This window comes from Podarcis erhardii (genome assembly GCF_964252035.2).
Source record: "Podarcis erhardii genome assembly, chromosome: 7".
Classification (NCBI taxonomy): domain Eukaryota; kingdom Metazoa; phylum Chordata; class Lepidosauria; order Squamata; family Lacertidae; genus Podarcis; species Podarcis erhardii.
The window spans coordinates 28403454-28427669 of NC_138511.1; the positions used below are offsets into that span (position 1 = coordinate 28403454).

General features: G+C 50.1%; 2 protein-coding genes across 4 annotated transcripts; one reads left to right on the forward strand and one right to left on the reverse strand.

The window, feature by feature from the left end:
- The first annotated feature begins 497 nt into the window (after nucleotides 1-497).
- ZBTB48 (zinc finger and BTB domain containing 48) lies at nucleotides 498-12248 on the forward strand. Of its 3 annotated transcripts, none has more exons than XM_081870980.1 (11): nucleotides 498-632; nucleotides 2168-2875; nucleotides 5990-6259; nucleotides 6870-6977; nucleotides 7677-7769; nucleotides 8777-8863; nucleotides 9491-9645; nucleotides 9739-9875; nucleotides 10403-10567; nucleotides 11063-11151; nucleotides 11896-12248. In XM_081870980.1, the coding sequence occupies exons 2-11, from the start codon at nucleotides 2174-2176 to the stop codon at nucleotides 12187-12189; spliced, it is 2100 nt and encodes a 699-aa protein (XP_081727106.1). In that variant the 5' UTR covers nucleotides 498-632; nucleotides 2168-2173; the 3' UTR covers nucleotides 12190-12248. The 3 variants fall into 3 exon arrangements, with proteins under 3 accessions (XP_081727106.1, XP_081727104.1, XP_081727105.1); XM_081870978.1 differs by having other exon boundaries at nucleotides 2168-2863; nucleotides 5975-6259; XM_081870979.1 differs by having other exon boundaries at nucleotides 502-632; nucleotides 2171-2863; nucleotides 5975-6259.
- Nucleotides 12249-13267: 1019 nt separating this feature from the next.
- TAS1R1 (taste 1 receptor member 1) lies at nucleotides 13268-24216 on the reverse strand. The gene is made up of 6 exons (XM_081872024.1): nucleotides 22391-24216; nucleotides 20166-20490; nucleotides 18333-19088; nucleotides 17122-17334; nucleotides 16394-16514; nucleotides 13268-14944 (listed from the first exon to the last, which is right to left on the reverse strand). Exons 1-6 carry the CDS (start codon nucleotides 22693-22695, stop codon nucleotides 14010-14012), a joined length of 2655 nt encoding a protein of 884 aa, XP_081728150.1. The 5' UTR covers nucleotides 22696-24216; the 3' UTR covers nucleotides 13268-14009.

Below are 24216 nucleotides of genomic sequence, written 5' to 3' on the forward strand. Positions count from 1 at the left end.
GGGACTGACAGCTTTGCTGTGGGCTAGGGCAGCCTTGTTAATCCTGCTGCTGCAAGAAAGAAACTTCATTGCCAACTGCCTGCTATGCACCCATCACTCTGGAAACAATGATACTTTCATATTGCAGACAAAGGCGCTGCGCCTCAGTGGGATCTGAGTGTGGTTTGCTTACCGCTATTGCTGCATTTGCTTTACATCGTATTATTAAATTATGATGATTATTTAAATAGTACTGTTCTAACTAGCTGTCTCGATTTCCAAAAAAAAAAAAAGCAGGCAGGTGTAGCAATAAAACTGCTAAACTAAACAGGCTCCGGTATGGTTTCAAGTTGGGTGAGGGACCGCGCCTTGAGATCCCTCCCAGCTCTACAGCTCTGTGATTCGATGAACCCCGCTTAATTCGAATCGGGTCCTGCGCTTGGGCAGCGCCGCTTTGGAGCTGAAGGAGAGGGGCGGGGCGTCACGGTCGCCCCGCCTTCTTTATTAGCATATCTTCCGCCCGCCCCATGCCGCCGCGCTGACGTCACGACGTCCCTGCTCGGTCCAAGATGGCGGCGCTTTGGCTCCTGTCTGCTCCTCCTGTGCCTGGGCTGGGCGCGCTATAAGAGGGGAGGGAGGAGCGCAGAGCCGAGGTAAGCGGGTGAGGGGCGTTTAAAAGTGCGCGTTGTTGGCGGGGGGGGGGCAAGTAGTGCCTCCCCAGCCTGTGGTTTGTTTCCCCAAGTTTCCGCTATCCCATAATAAGAGGGAGACCCCCGGCTATTGGGGGTGGGGGAAGAGCCAGTGAAATCCCCTTGTTGGTCGCTTGCTTATTAATTAAACTGAACTGGCAGTTCGCCACATGCAGCCTTCCTTTACCCTGAATGGCAATACCGCCCCCACGCCTTCCTTTCATTTCAATCATTAATCCTCCAATACAGCCCATTCCTCCCCCCCCCCCATGATATTTTTTGGAAGGGTGCTCTGCAGTTGTTGTTGGACTCCAACTCCCATCAGTACCAACACAGCCAGTGGATAAGGATGATGGGAGTTGTAGTCTGACAGCCCCCCCCCACCGCACTAGTTCATCTCCAAGCGTTTTTACACAGAAGGAAGGGGGTGCCTTCCTCCTGCTCGGAGATGTTGCTTTTTTTTTGTTTTTCTTCCTGTGATCAGGCTTGCAGGGACCTTTTCGTTTGGGGAGTGCTTTGGCTTTGCTATTTGTGTTCTGCCCCCGATGTTTCGAGAGAGGGGAGCGTTAATAATTGGTATAATATTAACACTGGTTGGGCTCTGCTCATCTTGGTTGGGCTCTGCTTATCTTGCCTGGGGGATGCTGCAAATGAACATTGAGGTTTTGCTGTGGACACATAATTTGCTTTGTTTTCATTTTTAGCTGAAAAGTTATGGGAGGAAAGACAGACAGTCACAGTGCTGCTCATTTCATCTATTTTTATGCTGTTGTTTGGGTCTGGGGTATGAAGGAACCAAATTTTACAGATGTTAATGCAGTTGACTAAATAATTCAGTTTGTGCCCAGAGCCCACACCCTGTAATTATTATTGTTATCATTATTATATTTATTTCCCACCCTTTTCCCAGACTAGGACTTGAGGCTCCTTACACAATTAAAGCAACACCCCTCTGCATTATGATTTGTTATTTATTAATAAATATTATTGCTCTTTATTAAATTCATATACTGCCCCAGCCCTTCATCAGTAGGCCACAGGGCTGTTTACAACATACAAAACAAATGTCATAAAGCAGTATCTGTGCAACTTAGAAAAAAAGCAATTACATAAATACAATTATAATAAGGAATACAGTACATAAGTGTTTTGTTCTCTACCCTGTCTGATTGCCAAGATGAGCAGCCTACCTCTCATTGTACTTAGCTTGGATTTCAATGTTTCCATCCACTTACAATCACAGAATGTTACAATTACCCAAAGGGTTCATCTAGTCCAGGGTTTCTCAAACGTGAGTCTCCAGCTGTTTTGGACTACAATTCCCATCACCCCCGACCACTGGTCCTACTAGGTAGGGTTGATGGGAGTTGTAGTCCAAAAAAAACAGCCGGAGACCCAAGTTTGGGAAACCCTGATGGAGTCCAAACCTCCGCAATGCAGGAATCCTAGCTAAAGAATCCCTGACCCTTCTACTCCCGCACTTTCTTTCTCTCCCACAGCAGACCATGGAGGGCTCCTTTGTCCAGCACAGTGTTCGTGTCCTCCAGGAACTCAATAAGCAGCGGGAGAGTGGGCAGTACTGCGATGCCACCCTGGCAGTGGGCAGCTTGGTGTTCAAGGCGCACTGGAGTGTCTTGGCGTGTTGCAGCTCCTTCTTCCGGAGCATGTACGACGGAGCTTCCAGCAGAATCATCCTGCCAGAGACCTTTGTGGAGATCTTCACACTCCTCCTCGACTTCTTCTACACAGGCCATCTGGCCATCACCGCGGAGAACTGGGAGAAACTTCTTGAGGCGGCCAAGGAGCTCTGCATCCCAGAGGCAGTCAGGCTTTGCCAGGAGTTCAAGCCCGGGCGCCTGGACGGTGGCGACCAGAATGGCCCGTTTCCGCTCGCAAAGGACCTTGGGGGTCGCTCCGAAGCGCTAGCCGAGACGCGGGGAGAGCCAGCCCTTGGTGGTGCTGTGCCCCCAGGTGACACTGCTCGAGAAGCCAGCCCGAGCCCCTGCATCCGGGGCAGCAAAGTGGCCCAGGGCCAAAGAGAGAGCCCCTGTCTCCTTCGGGGAAGGCTGAAAAGGTCCCCCAAAACAATAGCGCTGAGCAATGCAGGTGAAGTAAAGAGCGCCCCGGAATGTAAGGAGCTCCTAAAAAGGCCACTGAAAAGAGGAGCCGCCGAGGATGCGGGCGCCAATCATGAGGTGGCGTGTGGAGTCATGTGCTAACAGAAAGGGGTTGCCTTTGTCCGCGACGAGCCCCGTCCCGGTTTGAGAATAAAGGCGCCTTAAAGCAGCGAGCAGTGTTGGTGGGGACAAAGCAGCAGAACGCCTTTGCTGCTTGTCTTAATGTGGGAGCAGGGGGAGGATGGGTTGGGACCTGCACCAAGGGGCTGGGTGTCTCTGGGGTGGGGGAATTCAAGATCTCTGGGGTTACTGCATGTTCTGGCATTTAGGGACTCGCAGCTGTGGGGAAGCAACTTGGGGTCCTTGGGGAAGCCTTTGTTGGTGTGCAGAACAACTTTGCAGAGGATCCTGGAATACGCCCTGGCATGCATATTTGGTTTTCAGAGGGCCTCAAGGCAGGAGTATGTTCAGGAAGTTAGTCAAGTCTGTTTTGCACTTGTACATGTTACAGGAAGATTGGTAAACTGTGTTCCAGTCAGTTTGTCCATCATTGGCAGTTTTTAAGGCATGGAACTGCTAATAAGCTTCCATAGATGTTTCCCGTAATTCAAATTGGCAAACTTCTGCACCTCCAGAAAGCAGCTGAGGAATCTGTGAACGCAAATATACATATATGGTTAGTCAGATCAGAAATGCCTATGGTGGTAGAGCATGTCAGTTTAGGGAGTGTTTCTTAAATTATTGCAAATCTCTTCAGTGAGGGGTCTTAAAAATATGTTTTTGGGTGTGAAGAATTCAAATCTGATGTTTTTGTGATTGGACAACATTGAGCTTGAAAGTCCATGCCTAATGAAGAAGCACATAAACTGCTTTTGGAAAACTAAAGAAGTTTAATTCTACCTTCCGAAAATGTCATAATGCTAAAAAATAAAAAAATAATAATAATATATAATGTAACTGCAAGTACTTGGCAGTCATTTTTAATGATTTCCTTGCAATTTTACACACATTTTACTTAACAAGCAAAACTAATTTGTATTAATTTAACCAAAACTTCTTGATATTACAACTTTTTAGCACCCCTCATTTTTGGAATTTGAAAGTTGAAAAATTCAAGACGCTTTACTATGGTAGACTATCTTCCAACAACCTGGAATGGCTCAGAAAGTTTGTAGTTAGCAACCACAGTTGTTCAGTTAGTCTGGTCTTTGTGCAGCTCTCCAGCTTATCTGAGAAATCACGAGGACTAGAGACTTAACTATTCAAAAATGCAAGTTTTTGAGATTTACAAGAGCCTGAAAGTTGTGTACATTAAACATCCTTGACCTGATTCATGGGGATTTTGAATAGGGCTGTACACAGTGTTTCTGGATGGGTGGGATCTTTCATAGTATTTTTTTCTGTATGTATAAATAGGCGTAGTGGCTGTAAGAAAACTATTATTTCCTTGTTTCCCATCTGCTAATTTTAATAATACTGAACAATGACAAAAACACGCTAGATGGATGAGTCACAAATTCATCCCAGCTTGTACTTAGAGCTTTGTTAGAATCAGTGATTCGTGCATGTTGCAGTTTTTATGATGCAGAATTTGAATTGCAGAATCCTCATTTCATTTACCTTTCTTTTGGTTAAAGCACCAAATAAATCCAGTGAGGCATGGTGCAGACTCACGTGTTATAACAGCAGATCTACACAGCCCTGTTGTTTCCAAAGCAGCACACATCCATATACAGCAAATCCAGGCAATGCAGAAATATCACATATGTCAATAGGCATCAACAAAACTGTGCACTTTGTCCCAGTACAGCACGAACTAATAAAAGCAACTCAGAAATAACTAACAGCTCTGATTTCAAGGCCTGGCTGCTGTTAGTGCTACAAAACCTGCAGATGGGGTCATACTGCAGTAGCAAGTTCCCTCTCACTCACATACACGCAGGGCAGGTTTGAGCTGTGAGTCTTTGTAAACAAAGAGCTTCTGAATCTTCTAAGTCCAGTTTGCGTTCTTGTTTGTCCCAAGGGCCAGGTCTCTCTAACAAAATGCTAAAAATGTTTTACTGCAGCTGAAAGTCACAATGGGTAGCGGGATATTAGAGAAGAAACCTAACTGTAGTTCCGTGTAGAATGGTGGAAGGATTGGTTTGGCCTACTCAATCAAGCTGCCTCTGCAAGATTGAGAGCTGCCTGTTGGGATTCTAGGTTCAGGCAGCTGTTGTTCTGAGAAACTGAACAGAATAAGCATCTTGTCAGGAAATGGGGGGGGGCTGCCTTGGATTTGGGGGGAGGCCAGGGGGGAGACAAGGCCAGTCCATCCATCCCATAGTAGTTTGGTTGTGTGTTGTGTACTTGAAAAAGGTGGAGCTTAGTCTAAATATTGGGTCACTCATCAGATACCGCCGGTTAACAGTCCACAGTCTGATAGTAACAGTCCAGATAATTTCAGGGATGGTGAAAATGTATTTGTGTGGGTGGCAGCCAGTCTATTTAATGGAACTGATAGAGCTGGTGATATGAGGACTGTGTGCTCACAGGGGTCTTGGGGACCCCTCTGCATATTTGAAGTGTACACCTGCATATTTGAAGTGTACACTCCTTCTCAAGTCTACACTCCATTGCTAAACCAGGTTTGACCTGTGTAAAGGGTGAAATAGTCTAACTATATTTGTATAGCAGCTTCCCCCAGCCTCATGCCCTCCAGAATTTTTGGGCTACAACTCCCATCCGTCCCGATAGTGTGGTCCAAAACACCCAGAAAGCATCAAAGTACCTTTGTCTTAGAGCTGCTGTGTGAGTTTAAAATTTCATTTTAAACAACATTTACAATGGTTTGGGCTATTCCTCAGGTCCTGGGATCAAGTAAAGGAGAATGGTTGAATCTCCTGAACTTGTTTCACCTGCGCCTCTTATTTGCACTATGTGATTAGGCTACAAATAACACTTGATGGCAATAGAACTTTTACTTGGAACGCTTAACTAATTGGCAGGATTGAAATTAGCCTATAGTTAGTTCCTTTCTTACAGTTGTACTAAATGAATGTTTTAAATACTTGACCATCATATATGGCCAAATATTATTATTTTTTAACTGGTCAAGTGGCTAGCCTTTGTGATGGATTCTGTTTATCGTAGTATACAAAGTTGTGTTTGGGTGGGTGTGTAGACGTTACTGCCCTGTTTTTCTCGCAGCGGGAAACGGAGGAGGCTCCCGGCTCAAATGACCTGACAGCTGAAGATGAAGGAGGAGGGAGCAAGGAAAGGGATGAGGATTACATTCCCGGGAAGAAGAGCGTGAGGACCAAAAGGAGAACTCACCTGTCCAGGAAGCCCAGCAGCTCCAAGACTGCTGGGAACAGTGGCCTGCTGGAAGCCGGGGTGCTGGGAAGCCGCAGGGGTGCGACAGGACCAGTCGAATGCCCCACTTGCCACAAGTCCTTTCTCAGCAAGTACTATCTCAAGGTGCACAACAGGCAAGTTTGCATGCCTTGCGCTGGGGAGGATGTCATGCTCACAAATATATGGGCTGCCTGTTTTGCCCCAAGAACCAGCTTGTGAATTGAGGCACGGTTGGCTCCTTGCCCAGCATTTGGAGCAGGAATGGGCAGACTCCAAACTTGATTTCTTATTAGAAGCCAGAGAGCCCATGTGCAAAACTTAGAGGAGTCCAGGACAGGTGCCTTTGAGCACATTCTGCGTGGAGGGATTTGTTTTCAGGACCAGAACTGGACTGAACTCATTCTTCTCAGACAGAAGTCTACTTCTGGTTACTCCAGACTTTCTTTGTTTCAGCAGCCAGATTTAGCTGTGGAATGGGGAAGGAAGATATCTGTTGGTATTGTTAAACAATTGGGAGTCACAAACTCCTGACAGTCAACTGCTGCTGTTGTTGCTGTTGCTGCTGTTTTATGTTATTTTATTTTAGTGTATTTATATCCTGCCTTTCTAAAAGCAGCTTCCAACATTTAGAAGCATCGTTACAAAATACAAAGTAATAAAAACTAACTAGTTAAAAACGATAGCTAAAATACATCAAAACACGTTTAGAACCAGCAATTGAAAATATATCCTTGTAACCTGCAGGAAGCACACTGGTGAGAAGCCCTTTGAATGTTCAAAGTGTGGGAAATGCTACTTCCGGAAGGAGAACCTGCTGGAGCACGAAGCCAGGAACTGCATGAACCGTTCAGAGCAGGTATTATGGGAAGGAGGGGGTTACAGCTGGAAAACACACACAGACACTCTTGCAGTGCTGTTGGAGGAACAGCTCTGAAGTACTGGGTGGGTGGAGGCTGCTGTGGTGCCCAAGAGAGAGGGCTGAGTTGAGATGTAGAAGACCCGGGTTCAAATCCTGTCTCGCCCACCAGGGAGCTGTCCCTGACACAGCATGTCAGCACTGAGCTCCAAACACACCAGCCGCAGAGATGGCAGCCCCAGGCCCCGTCCGCAGAGGGGTGACTTAAGGATTTGCGCCTGCATTGAGTCAGGACAAAAAGGGGCTGTTTGGGGTTGGGTGATGTCTAGAAGAAGAGCAATACAGCTGCCTTCTCCTACAGTGCAGCCTCATGTGGCTGTCTGCTCAAAAGACACAGAGGCTGAAAGCCACAGGAAGGGAGAGTGCTGCCCTCGGGTTTGAATTCTGCTTATGGTTCCCCCCCCCCCGGGGCATCTAGTTGCTCCCTGTGAAAACAGGATGCTGGACTAGATGGGTGAGCGGCCTGATCCAGCAGGGCTGTTATTAAATTTCTCTGCCTGCTTCCTGAAGCAGCAGAGTCTCTGGCTGCATTTCTCGAACTTGTAGGTTTGCTCGCTCTCCTTGGAGCTGGCAGTTCTATGCAGGGCTCTCCCCCCCCCCTCCCAGCTCCCTGAATGTCCTTTTCCCTTTTCTGTCCAGGTTTTCACCTGCTCTGTCTGTCAAGAGATGTTCAAGAGGCGGATGGAGCTCCGTGTGCACATGGTGTCCCATACGGGAGAGATGCCTTATAAGGTCAGCCTGCCTTGCCCCTGAGTCTTGCTGGCTGCCTTGCAACAGGACATTTTAATTTGGGGAAGAGGAGCGATTCACATAGCCTCAACCTTCCCTTTGAAGCTACAAGGCAGCCCTGCCAGCTGGGGCTGATGGGAGTTGTGGTCCAAAACATATGGAGGGCCCCAGCTTTTGGAGGGAGGGGAAGGCTGGCATCGGGAACAGAAGCTGTACCTGAACATCCTGGCCAGGTGCTCAGCTAAGCACAGAGGCTTGGAGCTGAGGTTCCCCTCGCCCTTCTAGGCTCAGGTCTGCTCTATGGATGGTGCTGTATCCTTTGTTACCAATGGCTACTGTAGGACTTCCGGGAACAGCCCTAATGAAGGAGCAGCTCGTAAAAGGGTTAACAGAATACTTAAAAGTTACAGGGATGATTATTAGAAAGATTTGGAAGTGTTTTAAGGGGTTCCTAAAGAAGAATGGTTTAACCAAGTAAGCTGAAAGGTTGACGGAAAAGTTGTTTTAAGTAGAGGCCAAATGAAAAAAAAGTCTCAGCACAGCAATACTTCGTTTTATATGGTAATATTGACACAGGTGCTTGCAGTACAATGTGTATGTATCCAAAATTGTAGAGTTGGAAGGGACCCCGAGGGCCATTGTGTCCCTGCAATGCCTCTTTATCAGATTCCCACCAAACCTTAAGGATGCTACAATAGTGAACTTGAGAATCCCCCAGCCTTGATGAAAGGGGAAAAGAGAAGAAAGTAGACTTTCAGAATTATTCCAGCTCTGCACCTCACCCTATAAATACGAGGGATTATCCTTTGTTTTCGGAATCTCCATTTTTGTTTTTAACATCCTTTGTAATATGTGGGATGTTGTTCAGATAACTGTACGGAGGGAAGGTTGGTTTTGTAAGGTGTGGTTCAGTGTGAGAAATGGCTTTTCTTTTCAAATGAAAACAAACAAAAGAATAGCAACTCTCATCCGCCACTGACCTGCGGCTCTTGTGTCCCCTTGTGTTCTAGTGCTCTTCCTGCATCCAGCAGTTCATGCAGAAGAAGGATCTGCAGAGCCACCTCATCAAGCTACATGGGGCCCCCAAGCCACACGCAGTGAGTATCGGTGTTTGCCAAGACTTGGCAAATCGCCCTTCTTGGGAAACTCTCACCTAAGCTGAAAATGTCCAGGGGACAAAGTGCTTGAGATGGCTTCTTCGCCATTGAGTCTAATTTTTGTTTTATATGGAAACAGCAGTTCAGGAGAATCAGGCCTCACAGGGAGTATGTAAGTGTCTGGGTTTAGCACACTCCAAGGTTACTTTTTCATCTTCTTTGTTAAAACAAAAGCTTGCAATTGCTTTGTTTCTGTCATCACAACCCACACTTTCTTTCCCTTTTGCTACGTTTGTATTATTGACCCAGTAAATCGCACAGCTGCGTACAATACTTCATTACTGGCGAACTTGTCATCTTTTTTAAAAAAAACACAACCTTTTTTTTTCTGAAACCTGTTTGTTACTGCAAGCCCAGTGGAGACAGGGAATGTGGTTTGCTTGGCAGATGGCACCTTTCCTTAACATGCGAAAATTAAGGGAAGGCTGAGCTCCAGGGATGTTAATGGGGGGAAAGGGGCAGTCTGCGAGGAATTGGTTGAGCCTGAGGCCTCCTCCGCAAGGCTGCTTGGCCTGCAAGGGGCACATCCCTGACCCCAGTCCATCCTTCCTCCTCTTCCTTCTTCAGTGCTCTGCCTGCTCCAAGTGCTTCCTGTCGCGGACGGAGCTACACCTCCATGAGGCCTTCAAGCACCGCGGGGAGAAGCTGTTTGTCTGCGAGGAGTGCGGCCACAGGGCTTCGAGTCGCAACGGGTTGCAGATGCACATCAAAGCTAAGCATAGGTGTGCAGAAGTGGCCTGCTTTGTCCCTTTCCACGGGGAGCTTCCATGCCCCAGTATGCTCTAGCATTGCCCTTCCTCCTTCTGTCTCTGCAGGAACGAGCGCCCCTATGTCTGCGAGTTCTGCCAGCACGCCTTCACCCAGAAGGCCAACCTCAACATGCACCTGCGCACCCACACCGGGGAGAAGCCCTTCCAGTGCCACCTCTGCGGCAAAACCTTCCGCACGCAAGGTATGGGTACAGCCTGGCCCTTGGGGCCGTTCCCACTGAAGGGCAGAGTTGCCGCAGGGCATCTGCTTAGGACTTGTGGGCCTGTCCCACCCGGGCTCTCTGGGAACCTACCTAGAGAACCTCTCAGTCAGCAGGAGGCCTGGGCAATATCAGGTTTCCAGCACCGTGATGTATCAGCAGCCAAACAACGCAATCTGGCGATGCACCACGATGTTGAAACGGGGAGGAACAAGCTGCAGGCAGACTGGAGTGAGGTGCACTGTGCTGGCTGGAGCCGGGGAGCCGTGATGTATCGCCAGCTCAAAAAGTCTGAAACCGGTATTGCGGTGTGAACTTCATACGGGTTTCGGACAAATTACCGATAGATCTTGCAGCTCTAGTCATTAGTCAGGAAGGAATAGTGGGTGCTTTTAAAGCTATGTTTCCATTCCCATCACTTTTGTAATACAGTCTGGTGTGTATATAGAAATATAAAGAAGGCCTCTCCTCCTGTTTGACTGGTTTTCTCTTCTGTGTGCACACATCAGCAAGCCTGGACAAGCACAACCGGACCCACACAGGCGAGCGTCCCTTCAGCTGCGAGTTTTGTGACCAAAAGTTCACCGAGAGAGGCCCCCTGCTGAGGCACATTGCCAGCCGGCACCAGGAAGGGAGGCCCCACTTCTGCCAGATCTGTGGGAAGACTTTCAAAGGTAAGGGGAGGGAGTGCCGAAACAACTGAGTGAATGAGTGAAATGCTTGTTAAGAGGGGCGAAGCCTTGCTGTCTCAAAACACGCAGTGCGAAGGCTTTTGTGTAAGATGGAACTTGGCTTTTGCCAATCTGGTGCCCTCCAGGTACTGTTGGACTACAACTCCCACCAGCCCCAGGGTCTGGTATGGTCAGGGATTAGGATCGGGGCACCAGATTGTCTGCACCTGGCTTAGTGGCAGAGGACTGAGCTTTTGTATTCAGGGAGACCCCAGACTTAAGCCAAGTTAAAGAGGCCACCTAGGGCGGGACGGCTGGGCATAAATCTTGGTAGAGCTACTGTCCAAGTTGGCCAGGCTTCTGCCCTCCAGAAGTTTTGGACATGGCCAGCATAGCCCCTGGGAGAAGTTGTCAGAAACATCTGGAGGAGTGGGCAGCGCTGGGCTGGATGCTGTCCTTAGGCAGCCACTTAATGGGCCCCCGGTCTTGCTTTTCCAGCTGTGGAGCAACTGCGTGTCCATGTCCGTCGGCACAAAGGGGTGAGGAAGTTCGAATGCACGGAATGTGGCTACAAGTTCACACGGCAGGTACGATGCGGCACTCGTGGTCTGGCTTACGGCACATTTAAGAAATAGGAATTTTGTGTTTGTGTTTGTGTGTGCATAGCTGACTCCCAGGCTCTTCAAATCCCCTCGCAATGCCTTTTCTTTCTCATTCTTGCAATTCTTCCTTCCTTCTTCCCTCTCCCTACAGTACCTGCATTGATTCCCCCCTTCATCTGAGGAAAGGGGTGGCCAACCTGTGGCCCTCTGTCTATTTTCATGTGGCCCTCGACATCTGCAAGTCGAGGAGGGGAAACTTGGGGTGGGAACTGGGGCAGGAGGTGAGAGTGACAAGAGGGTGGCTCTGTTCACTTTTCTCTTGGGTCCCTGCCCAACACGTGTAAGCGGCCCCCAAGAGATTATCCTTCATGGAGTGTGGCCCTCGGCAGGAAGAAGAAAAGAGAATTCCCCTCTGCCTTAGGATGACTAAACACTTTCAAAAGGGACCCCCTTGAGAGCCACTGGCCCTCCATAAAGTACTCTCAGTTGTCCAGAGACCTTCAGACATTTTGTCATCCTCACCCCAAACCCATAAGGTGTCCCTCTGGTGCAGATGCCTGGCTGAGGCAGACCTGCCTGAGGGAACCCAGCTCAGCCCCTGCCTTGCCTCCTTGCCCAGCAGTGCATCTGTTACCACCGGAAAGGGCCCTTAGCTGCTCTTCCCCACTTCCATTTGTGGGCTCTGGGTTCCGACATGCCAACTGTCTCTCCTCTTGCTCTCTCTCGAAGGCCCACTTGAGACGCCACATGGAGATCCACGACCGGGTGGAGAACTACAACCCCCGCCAGAGGAAGCTGCGGAACCTGATCATCGAGGACGAGAAGGCCGTGGTGGTGGCCCTGCAGCCCCCTCACGCTCTGGAGGGGGGCTCTGCGGAGGAAGTCGTGGCGGAGCCGCTCGGCCACAGCTCCCTGAGCGAGGAGCTCCCTGTACAGAGACTCTCTTCGAACGAGAACTTTGGTCCCCCGGATGTGATCGAACAGTCGCTGATCATTACCATCCCAGATGACTGTGAGACGTAGCGTTGTGCCCCTATTGTAAAGCCCCATCCCCAATAAAGGAGAGTAATTAAAAAAGAAAACCCAAACTTCAATTACATCCGTACTCTGAACATAATGCAGTGTGTAATAATGGCCCAGGTGCCGCTAAAATTTCTATGCTAGCACCTTCCCTTGCTCAGCTGACAGAACCTCTACTCCCTTCTTTCACTGGAGTGGAGTGAAAAAGAAACATTACCCCCACAGTTTGAACCATTGTTGATCCAATTGCCTGGGATGGGGAAATGGTGGTGGTGGGGTGTTATTTCCTCATCAGCCATGAGCCCCTGGAGTTCTTTGTGTGTGGATTAGGTTACTCTGGCCATCAAGGGATGGCGGAGAAATTTGATTCAGTTCACACTAATCTGATCTGTACTTTATGAAACGATACAGAAACTGAAACCCAGCCAGCCTCGGATATTCCCACTCCTCCAAATCTTGCAATGCAGTTCTCCAGGCAAGCAGTGTGTTCAAAAATGCATATAAATGTGTATATCCATGAAAATAACTTGCAAAAGTGCATTATATAAGGGAAATAGTTTTGCAGGAAAATACCGTATTTTTCGCCCTATAGGACGCACTTTTCCCCCTCCAAAAATGAAGGGGAAATGTGTGTGTGGGGCGAATGTAGACTTTCACTGAAGCCTGGAGAGCAAGAGGGGTTGGTGCGCACCAACCCCTCTTGCTCTCCAGGCTTCAGGAAGCTATCCGCAAGCCGTGGGAGAGCTGCCTGCACCCCAAAGCCTGGGGGCGCGCTGAGCTCAGTGCCCCCCAGGCTTCGGGCTTCGCACAGCTCTCTGCAAACCGTGGGAGGGCTGCGCAAAGTCGCACAGCTCTCCCACGGCTTGCAGAGAACCGCCTGTTCTGGGGGCTGGGGTCGGGGGAAGCTCGGGCTTCCCCCGCTCCAGCCCCGCGCCTGGAGGGGGGGGGGAAGAATTTTTTCCCCTTTATTTCCCCCCCCCCAAAAAAAACCTAGGTGCGCCCTATGGGCCAGTGCGCTCTATGGGCTGAAAAATACGGTATGTTTCTTAGCAAAATTGCATACAAAGAAGTGTACATGGTATGAATCATAGAACAGAATCACAGAATTTGTAGTGTTTTGCGTCTTATGCCGGGATTACATTCTGGGGATAGTTCGCATGTGCAAAAACACGTACAGTGGAACCTTGGTTCTCAAATGTAATCTGTTCAACTCCCAAGATGTTCGAAAACGAAGGTGCGGCTTCCATTTGGCGCAGGTGTCCTGGAAACAATAGCCGACAGCTGCATCGGACATTCAACTTCCAAAAAATGTTTGGAAACTGGAACACTTACTTTGGGGTTTTCTGCGTTTGGGAGCCGATTTGTTCGTTAACTAAGCCGACCAAGAACCAAGGTTCCATTGTATGCCCAAACCACCCTCATGCAACCATCTTTACCTTTCAAGCAAAGCAGAGAGCTCTGGGGTGCTCCTGTGGGGGCAAATGGATTCCCAGAAAATCTCCTGAGAACATCCCAGAGCCTGGTAAGCAAGGCTTTTAAAAACTTTCTGCTCCAGGAAAACCCGGTGCAAGAGGAGCTTTTAAGCTCTCCGCCTTCCCTGTGCTTAATCTGTGGGATTTCAACCAGCCGGCTTTCAAATTGTGCAAGTTAATTGCACACAATTGTACCGTATGAAGGCAAATGGCACTAGAATTCACGAGGATTCCTTTTGTGTGAAGAAGAAGAAAAAATTAGTGTGGAATTGTATGGTACGTAAGACCGGAAAAATGTGAAACCGAGACGGCAAAGCCCATCTTGCCTTGGTCACCTGACCTTCCCGCCGCTCAGCCTGCTGCGTTCACCCTCTTTGTGTAGCTCTGAATGGACATCTGGAAGTGCTGGTTGGTGTTGAGATGGGAGTGGAAGAGGATGACGTAGGCCTTGGGGGCGAAGTAGCCCCCGAAGATCCCGGCGAGGGTGCAGAGGAGGGTGGCGATGTGGATAGCCGCCAGGTACTTGCCCTTGTAGATGCTGGCGGCAGTGGTGTACGTGATGAAGGAGACGAAGTAGATGAGATTGCTGAATGTGATGCACTTGGCTTCGTTGTAGCTGTTGGGAAGGTCCTTCCCCGTGTAGCTGATGGTGAAGCAAGCCACGCCCAGCAGGCTGTTGAAGATCATCCAGAAAACGGGGATCACCGTGTTGCCCTGGCTGCACTCCAGGAGAATCAGCTCCTCAAAGGCCTCGTAGTTCTTGTAGGGGGCCGGTGGGCTGATGGTGAGGGAGGTGAGGACCATTGTGCCCTGCAGCCCAGTGGTGGCTCCTATGAGCAGGCCGGAGCCGTGGTACTTCCGCCAGGCCCCATACAGGCCCGGAGCCCTGGCCGCCATCTTGAAGACGATGACGATCTGCACCGAGCGCGCCGCCATGCACGAGAGGCACCCGGTGAGGCAGGTGCTGTACACCGACAACCTCAGAAGGCAGACAAAGTGCCCTGGGGCCCCGAAGAAGCAGTAGAGGCTGAGGCCGGCGCAGGCCAGGGCGCCCAGCATGGCGAAGCACATCCAACCGCCGGCCGACTTCACGACGGGCGTGTGGCGGTTCCGCACGAAGACGCCTGTGGTCCCGGCCACGAGCAGCAGCAGGAGGGTGTTGGCTGCCAACAGGGCCACAGAGATGGGGTCGTCCCACAGCATGAAGACGACGGTGCGGTCGAAGCAGGCTTCGCTTCTGTCAGGCGCCCACTGATCCTTCTGGCACTTCTGGCAGGTGTATGGATCTGTGGGGCGGCAGGGCTAGTCAGCGGAGGCAACTGGAAGCCACCTTTCCCCCACCCCCGGGATCTCTGGGGGGCAGCCAACAGGAGAGCCGCTGCAGCGTAGTGGTTAGAGAGTCTGACTACGAGGACCTGTGAGACCAGGGTTCAAATCTCCACTGGGCCAGCTGGGTGCGACCTTGAGCCAGCCGCTGCCTCTCAGCCTAACCTCCCTCACAGGGTGGTTGTGGGGGTTAAAGGAGGAGGAGGAGGAGGAGCAGAATAATGTGTATACCACCTTGAGGTGCTTGGAGAAAAGCCTAGGATACATATGCAATAACCAACTGGGATAGCTCAGCTGGAAGAACTCTTAATGTCAGCATTGTGAGTCTGAGCCCCATGCCAGGCAAAAGATTCCTGCATTGCAGGGGGCTGGACTAGATGATCCTCACGTCCCCTTCCAGTTCTATGATTCTATGAAATAATTAATCCTGGATTCCCGGCTGCAAGAACGTTGCCTTTCCTCCCATCAACACAGCTCAGCCTTAGTGCACCTATCTGCTGTAGGGCCTTGCCGTCTGTGTGTGCTGCACTCTGGAAGTGCTCTCCTAATATTACAGCGTGCAAGAGTGTTGTTAGGGGGAGGTCCTGGGTCTTTGGCACTCATCCCTGCATCTCTTGAACCCATCCCCTTCCTCCCCACCCCAACTTCTAGACCTCACCCACCCACCGTCTTAGTTCGCTCAGGGTCCTAAAAGTGCACCTGCTTCTACAAATTGGTAGCAAACAGGTGGACCATTTAAAACAAGAAAGCAGACTATATATATATAAGATTAAAACATTCCAAAGACAGTTACAAGCATCTAAAACCAGTCACATTTAGAAATAAATTGAAAAGCAAATATAAACGCATCTGAAGCACATTCTCTCCCTGAGGCCCGTAGGTTTTTTTTTAGGTCTGCTGGACATTGTATCTTTGTGAAGGGGTGAACTAAGCTGCCCAGTATTTCCCGAGCGAAAGAATGTGCTTTAAAGATATACCGGGTACAAAACACTCCTTTTTTTGCCACTGCCATCACCCCCCAGGCTAGCATGAGCGAACCCTCTGTGGCTCCAGCACATTTCCATGTTTCTCCATCCCTTCGATGCTTTGCAAGAGAGCTTCCTGCTTCTGGTCATGGGCTACTTGGCCATGGCTTCCTCCTAGAGGATGCAGGTGAGACCACAAACCCTGCCCCCAAACCTCAAAAGCTCAGGAACATTATGCAAGGCTTGGGCTTTGGGATTAGGAAGCCATGTGACCTCAGAGGCGTTGGCCCTGTGGGGAGACAGCAAGGGGGCAGAGCCAGCCTGAACCCATGGAGGCCATGGGTTTAAAGAGGCAGGAAGCAGAAGAGTTGAATCGCCTCTGCCCGCCTGCTTCTGACTCTGCTGCTGGCCTGGCCTTGCCCTGCCTGCTGACAATTCACTCACCGCTTCTGTTCAGGAAGGTTCCTGGAGAGCAGCCCACGCAGTGGAAACAGCACTGGTGCATGCCTTGCTGCAGCTTCTGCTCCCCCGTGCCGCATTCCTTGGAGCACACGGAGTCAGGGACCTGGGCGGGAGGATGAGCGTTGGTGTCAAGGGGTGTAAAAGGTAAAGGTAAAGGGACCCCTGACCATTAGGTCCAGTTGTGACCGACTCTGGGGTTGTGGTGCTCATCTCGCTTTATTGGCCGAGGGAGCCAGCATTTGTCCGCAGACAGCTTCCGGGTCATGTGGCCATCATGACTAAGCCGCTTCTGGCGAACCAGAGCAGCGCACGGAAACGCCGTTTACCTTCCCGCCAGAGCGGTACCTATTTATCTACTTGCACTTTGATGTGCTTTCGAACTGGTAGGTTGGCAGGAGCAGGGACCAAGCAATGGGAGCTCACCCCGTTGTGGGGATTCGAACCGCTAACCTTCTGATCAGCAAGTCCTAGGCTCTGTGGTTTAACCCACAGCGCCACCCGCGTCCTTGTCAAGGGGTGTAGGTAGACCCAAAGTGCCCCCATGAGCCAATGCTACAACCCCCCTGTAGTAGAATGGGTTGCTTGCTCCCATTTTTCCCTGTCAAGGGGAATTCCAGGCAGACCAACGTCATGGGTGGTGGCTAGATCTCAACAATAAGAATCTTCCCTGGGTGTATGAGCCTCCCATTCCTCCGTGTGTGCCTTCTTACCTGATTATCCTCTGTGTGCCACAGAAGCCTGTCCTTGTGGATGCTCAGGCGGTCCGGGTTCCTGTCAAAGGAGCCCACCACGGTGTAGTTCCACTCCTGCCCAGCCCATGTCCACAAGACCAGGTCGTAGCCAACCAAGGGGTCCCCATTGGTGTCAAAATAAATCTGTCTGTGGTTCAGGCTGAAGTTCACCCGCTTCACTTCCTTCAGGAGCTGCAGCAGAGAGACAGACAGACAGACTAATCCAGCCAACCCTAACCTGATATCCTTCAGATGTTCTGGACTACAACTCATGTCAACCCCAGTACATCTCATCTGGTGAAGCATTCTGGAGGACTCTAGAGCTTGCCACGTTCTTGTGGGTTGGTATTACCAAACTGTGGGCTTGGAGGTATTTTCCAGAGTTTCTCTCGGGAGAAGGAATTAACTGATAAACCAGTTTTAAGTCTGCAGTGTGGAAACACCCCATGTTTAAAACTGAATGCACGGGGCCTTGTTTTACTGGAAGACCTCCAAGCTGCCTGAACCAAATGGTCCCATTCCATGGACGAACTCCCCTTCCATTTTTTTATTTTGAAAACTCCCCATGGATTCTGCAAATCTCCACACCCCAAACCCGAACTCTTTAATTAGGCAGGGTTTGTGAGCAGGAAAAGGGAGGGGAAAGGGCAAGTGATCCAGGGCCCAGTGCAAGAGACTTGGAAGAGACTCTTGAGGTTCATCTAGTCCAGCCCCCTGCAATGAAGGAATCTTTTGCCCAACATGGGGTTCAAACCCATGCCCACGAGACTAAGAGTCTCATGCTCTACCAAGTGAGCTATCCCAGCTCACATACCCCCAATGCCCATCAGAGCATGCTCAGCTGGAGAGATGGTGTGGCATAGGCGCTAAGAGTATATCATGCAGAGAAATCTCAGCTGTTATTCTGTTTTCTTCAGCATCCTGGAATCCCAGGAAAACACAGAGCAGGGATAAGCACCGTGGCACCCTACAGATGTTGCAGCCTCCATCTTCCATGAATCCTGCTGGCTGGGACTGATGAGAGCTGGAGTTGAGCAATATCTGTAAAGCCACAGGTTAGCCACCCCTGGCTGGCACCTGCTTTTTCCATGAAGAGACCCCACTCTTACTGCAGCAGGAATGCCATTTTGGCACTGTCCCTGCTGGATAAATGCCCAGAGACAGAGAGAGAGAGAGATGGGGAGGTTTACCTGCCACGGATAGACGGTGCCCTTTTGGCACACACCAGTTTGGCAGCCCAGCAGACGATGGAGGGCATGTGCCATGACATACACCGCCGAGTACACACTGAACGCTCCTTGTGTGTCGTAGGGCGACGGCTCCTGCCTGTCGGGCAGCTTGCGGAACCGGGAGAATCGCTGGCTGCACCTTTCCTTGCAATTCCGACACGAGCCAGTGTCGCCCCTGTGGGCACCTGCTTCCTCTGATGCGGCAAAAGCTGCTTCAAACGCCTTCATCCCCGAGAGGCGTGCCTGGTGGATGGTTACCCCGAGGACTGTGCCGATGCCCTGAATGCCGGGGATTTTCCAGATTTCCGTGGCCAAGGACCAGTCTTCTGTGCCCAGCCACACCTTCCCGGTCACATTCTGCCGGGCGGCCTCCCTGAGGAACAGGAGGGCGCTGCGCTTGTTGGCGAAGACGGTCACCACGTTGGCGGCAGAGGCCACCACATCCAGGATCATGCGGGCCACCTCTGCGCTGCTGGCGGGGATGACGCCCTGGTAGGCGAAGCAGATGCCCTCCTGGGGGGCCGCTTCATGCAGCATCTGCAGGCCCTGGAGCCCGTAGTTGTTGTCGCTGCCCACCACCGCCACCCAGGTCCACCCGAAAGTCTTCAGCAGGCGCACCATGGCGTACACCTGCAGCTGGTCGCTGGGGATGGTGCGTAGGAAGGAAGGGAAGGTCCTCTTGTTGCTGAGCATCTTACTGGAGGCTTCGTAGCTGACCTGGGAAAAGAGAGAGCAAGGCAGGAAGGAGGCAACTGCTCTTGACATACATCGGGTCCTTCAGATGTTGCTGAAGTTTAACTCCCAACAGCAATCCCTTCTCTGTTCCCAGCATGGCCAGAGATGGTGGGAGCGACAGCTGCAGGGCCACAGACATCCCCTCACCCCTGATGCAGCTGGACGGGGAGATGGAAACAGTTCTGTGAGTTGGAAGGGACCCCCAAGGCTCATCCTAGTCCAACCCGCTGCAAACCAGGAACAGCAGCTAAAGACTCCCTTGACAATTGACCATCCACCTTCTGTTTGAAAAGCTACAAGGAAGGAGAGTCCGCCACCTTCCAAGGGCGTCCGTTCCTTCGTCAAACAGCTCTTGCCCTCGGAAAGTTCTTCCTAATTTTCAGCTGGCACCTCCTTCCTTGTCCTGCCCTCTGGAGCAGCAGAAAACAAGCTTGCTCCAGGTACATCACTGACGGAAACAGAGCCACCTGTGGGACGTGTCTCCTAGCTAGCAGCCACCTCAGGACTCCTCAGACATCTTTTATCATCAGTCCGAGGCTCCCTCTGCTTCAATTCACGGCCCTTGCCCTCCCCAACATTTCCTGAAGGCTCTCTTCTGCCTAATCTATGCTTTCACGGGCATGATCCGGCCGGAACCTCTCCCCAACACAACTTCCCAGTGGACTATGTCGCTTTTACTTTGCAGTGATCTCTCCTGCACCAGCCAAGAGGGTAATTTGCTTTGGGGGAAGATGTGTGAGAAAAATAAGACAGGATCGCAGAATTGGAAGGGACTCAAAAGGCTCAGCTGGCCCAACCTACTGCAATGCAGTAATCTCAACCAGACAGTTGTGAAACATGCTATCAACAGCCTAAAAGAGAGACCAGGAAGAGCAGTCTGGCACCAACCCCCTGACATCTCTGGGCAGCTGCTGGTGCCTGTTCTTGCCCACCCCCAATAATTTTCCTTATTCCTGGGCCTGGCTACACTGACTGTGGCTGGTGGGGAAGCTGGAGAAAGCACAGAGTGGGAGACGGCTCTCCTAATCCACAAAGTCCCACCGCCCTTCGGGGGCTTACCTCTGGCATGCAGAAGACGCCCAGCAGACTGGCTGTCGTGAAAGCATTCTCACTGGTGTCTGGCCCGATGACGCCCACAACCTTGGGCAGGGAGTGGGTGTAGTTGGCAGCCACCACCAGCTGCCGGGCACCGCAGCAGCCCTCTCCGCCACCCTGGGAGAGGACGCTCAGCGTGGCGTACATGTTGGAGGATGCCGAGCAGGTGTCGTAGATCTCGTACCCCAGAGTGACGTTGGGCAGGAGGCGGCTGGAGTTGTTGATTTCCTCCACCGCCAGCCGCATGGCCTGGACCAGGTAGTAGCCGTGGTGACTCGCGTCGTACATGCTGCAGAAACAGGGAAAAGCCACAGGAGAAGGTGGAACTAAAGGACAGGTGGGGTGGATCCCAAATAGGACAGCAGCAAAATATTGCATGGTAGACTTCTCCTATGCAACAGGCTCCATTATGATACTCCATTCCATGCCCTCCCTCCTTGTTTCCTGCCCCGCAACCCTGAATTTGTCAGCATCTTTTCCTTTCTCTCTCTCTCTCTCTCTCTCTCTCTCTCTTATTTCTTTTTGGCTAACTCTATACTCATGTTCTGTGAGGGATGGAAGAGGAAAGGCTCTATTTGAGAGGCAAGGGAGAGAGTGTGGGAGGCTGGGGGAAGCGCCCAGGTGAGAGCTGGGATGATTTATATCCCATGGTGTGTATTAAGAGTAAATATATAACCTTTATAGAGGTTTTCTTCTTCTCCTCCTCCTCCTCCTCCATTTTATTTCCTTTTCTTATGCTCGCTCTTTCTTATTTTTACTCACGGTTTTGCTTTTACCACATTCTAAAACTTTTAATAATGATTATAAAACACAAACTAAAAACAATACTGAACTGTAAAATAAAATGGTCGAACAAATAAAACAAAACATAGATTGGTTGCAAACAAATGGACAAGTGTTCAGTTCTCACTGGGCTGCTTGGAGAGTTGTCCCCCTTAATTCCCTCCTCCTCCTTGCCTGCTGATACTTGTCTTATTATGATCTCTGGAAACTGCTTTAGTCGAGTCATTGGTCCACCTGCTTCAAGATTCCCCGCAAGGTGTGGCAGCAGCTGTCTGGGGCTGCAGATGGGGGTCTCTCCCAGCCCTTGAGATGGTGAGGATTGAACCTGGAGGACCTTCTACTGTGCCCCTGAGCCACAGCCCTTTTTGTGCCCTGGTGGCACTGTTTTGATTGCATGAGCAATGGCACTCATAGCCTCCAACTTTGGAGCTCTTGATTTGTTTACGCAGCTTCTTTGGGAAAAATTGAATAGGAATTTCCAGCCCCCTTCATCTTTTATAAAACTGGAGGAAGCTGGAGGGTCAGGGATTCACTGCACATAACTTTGTCCCATGTATGTTACTTGTTGACACAAGACACTGTTTACAGGAGATTGGATAAAATCCATGGAAGAGGTGAGATCGATCAGTGGCCGTGAGTCATGATGGCTGCACGGAATCCTCCATATTCCAAAGGGGAATAGTCCTGGCTACCTTGGAGCAGACACAGCATGGCACTTCTTAATGGGTTTTCAGCTGAACTGCCTCTCAGAGGGACAAAAGAAAAAATGACAGCCTAGAAAATATCAGAACCATCATGCGAAACACAATAGCTGATGGCAAATAAGTAGGATGCCTGTCTGTTGCCAATACAAGCCTGGTGTGTGTGTTGAGGGATGGGGAGAAATGGTCTTAAGCTGACTGTGAGTCCACATTGGAATGGGCCTGTCTGCAGCTCCTTAAAAAAAAAAAGTCTAGAGGACGGGTGCCACCACACACAAGGGTCTGCTGCCTGTAATGCTACTTCTGCTTGTGCAGAATGGTGGGATAGCAAGTAGAGGAGCCTCACTTGAAGGTATAAGCGTGTCTATGGGAGATGTTCCTTCAAGTACTTGACCGTGGAGAAGTTACTTTGGTATTTGCCGTTTTCATTTGCTCTTTTGCCAGGATAAAACATAGCTTGGGACCACATGCTTCCCAAACACAGATACCTGCATCCTACATAGGAAGATGACTTATCAGATCACTGGCCCATCAGACCACCTAGCTCAGTGTGGTTTACACTGACTGGCAGAAACTCTCCAGGGTTTCAGGCAGGGGTCTCTCCCCGTCCTACTTGGAGATGCTATTGGGAATTGAGCCTGAGACCCTCTACACGCAAAGCACTGAGCTATGGCACTTGCGATATTTCTGGCTCCTCTCACTTACCTGTCACAGATGTCAACTTCTGGCTTAGTTTTCTGGGGTTTGGTGATGTTACTCCGGTGAATCTGAAACAGCCCCGCAAGGGTATAATCTCCATCCAGCCTCAGCGGGGAAGAAATCCCCTGGTTTAAGCTCCCACTGGCACAGCAACAGAAGCCCCAAAGCAGCAAATACGAAAAGGGTGGGGGAGAGAGACTCATCCTGAACAGACCAGGGGAAGTCACTGTTGCAGCCACAAGGGCACTCTGCCTTTTGGGGAGGAGGAATACTGAGGCCAGTGTCCCTGAATCACCTGGGATCATTTGCATAACCCTGCACACCTGTAAAATGCCTCAGAGCAGAGGGCAAGATATACATACACAGGAAACTTTCCTGGAGCGGGGAGGCAGCAGGATGCAAGCCGAAAACCAAATTGTGGGGTTTAATTTTCCTAACAGACTCTGCAGGAGAGTTGAAGTAAAATGTGCTTTCTCCTCCTGGGCTCCTTGTGGAATAATTAGACCCTATAAACACTTGCAACACTCCTCACGCCCCCTCTATTACAATCACGTTGACTACATCATGTAGGAATGGATGTACTAGCGGCCTGTGCAAGTCTCTAGTCCTCAGCTGCTAAAAAACCCCCCAAGCACCCAAAAAGAATATATCATTTCAATATTTTGAAAGACTGAAAAGAAAGAAGAGGAAGCAGCTGTGTTTTGACATGTTCACTGCCACGCTGTTACAATGCCTGGCTTTTTGGAAATAATTGGCACTTCCACCAAGCACGGGTACATCGCTGGACTCTATGCTGCTTCATGTCTGCATGATGACATCCTCATCCAAATGCTGGCCTGTATTATTTCCTCACTTAATCCAGATTATGGTTTCCATGGAAAATTTGATAAGGAAAGAAAATATATGCAGAAACAGTGAATCTTTATTAAAAGAGGAGAAAATGGGGGTCCCCCATGGTGGGGGAGAACATGGGATGGTATTTTTGATGATGACACTTTGCTTTGCAGAATTTCTAATGGTATGTTTTGTTAAACACATAATACAGGTGAATGGTTAATCTTCCTCAGTATTGTCCACATTGACTTCCAGCAACACTCTGGGGTTTCAGGCAGGGTTCATTCTCAGCACCACCTGGAGATGCTAATGGTAAACCTGGGATCTCCTGGATGCAAGGCAGAAGCTCTGCCACTGATTTATGGCCCTTTCCTTTAATTCTTAAACTCTATAATCAGGACAAATATTTGTAGAAATGAACCAAACCAGTGGGTTGTTACCAATGCTGGTGATACTCCAAATAGACCCATTGGAACGAATGGATGTGGCATTGATTTCACTGGGTCTGCTCTGAGTAAAACTCAGCTGGATGAAATCCCAGTATTGGGGAGAGTGCATTGCTCTCCATTGCTCTGTCCATTTCCATCATGTGTAAACCCCATCACACTTCCCTTCCTTCCCTGGAAAAACAGCTTTGGGAAGGAGGGAAGTTTCAGCAGGGAATGAATGAAGAGGTGTGCTTAACCCTTGTTCCACCTGACACTGGGCCTTATCCAGCTATGCTCTACACAAAGTAGATAGACCCACTGAAATTAATGGACCTCAGTTTGTCATGGCCATGACTTTCAATGGATCTTGAGTAGGACTCTCACTGGATACAACAGATTATTCTCTTCCACTTGAGTGGACTTGCTTTCTGTTTGCTGAAGCCCTTGGAGTGGCCCCTGATTGGCCTGATTCAGGAGGACTCTCCTTATGTTGTTATTTGATGTCATCGTGGTGCAAAAACATGCATGAATCTGGGCACCACCAATTATGGATCCTCTGTTTTTTGCAGG

What these genes read in the sequence shown, in the direction of transcription:
- ZBTB48 (XM_081870978.1), top strand. Translation starts at nt 2,174, where the DNA reads ATGGAGGGCTCCTTTGTCCAGCACAGTGTTCGTGTCCTCCAGGAACTC. An exon ending in ATGCGGGCGCCAATCATGAG is followed by an intron (nt 2,864 to 5,974) that starts GTGGCGTGTGGA and finishes TTTTTCTCGCAG; the next exon opens with CGGGAAACGGAGGAGGCTCC. An exon ending in GCATGAACCGTTCAGAGCAG is followed by an intron (nt 6,978 to 7,676) that starts GTATTATGGGAA and finishes TTTTCTGTCCAG; the next exon opens with GTTTTCACCTGCTCTGTCTG.
- TAS1R1 (XM_081872024.1), bottom strand. Translation starts at nt 22,695, where the DNA reads ATGCAAATGATCCCAGGTGATTCAGGGACACTGGCCTCAGTATTCCTC. An exon ending in GCACCGTCTATCCGTGGCAG is followed by an intron (nt 17,335 to 18,332) that starts GTAAACCTCCCC and finishes TCTCTGCTGCAG; the next exon opens with CTCCTGAAGGAAGTGAAGCG. An exon ending in AACCTTCCTGAACAGAAGCG is followed by an intron (nt 14,945 to 16,393) that starts GTGAGTGAATTG and finishes GCCGCCCCACAG; the next exon opens with ATCCATACACCTGCCAGAAG.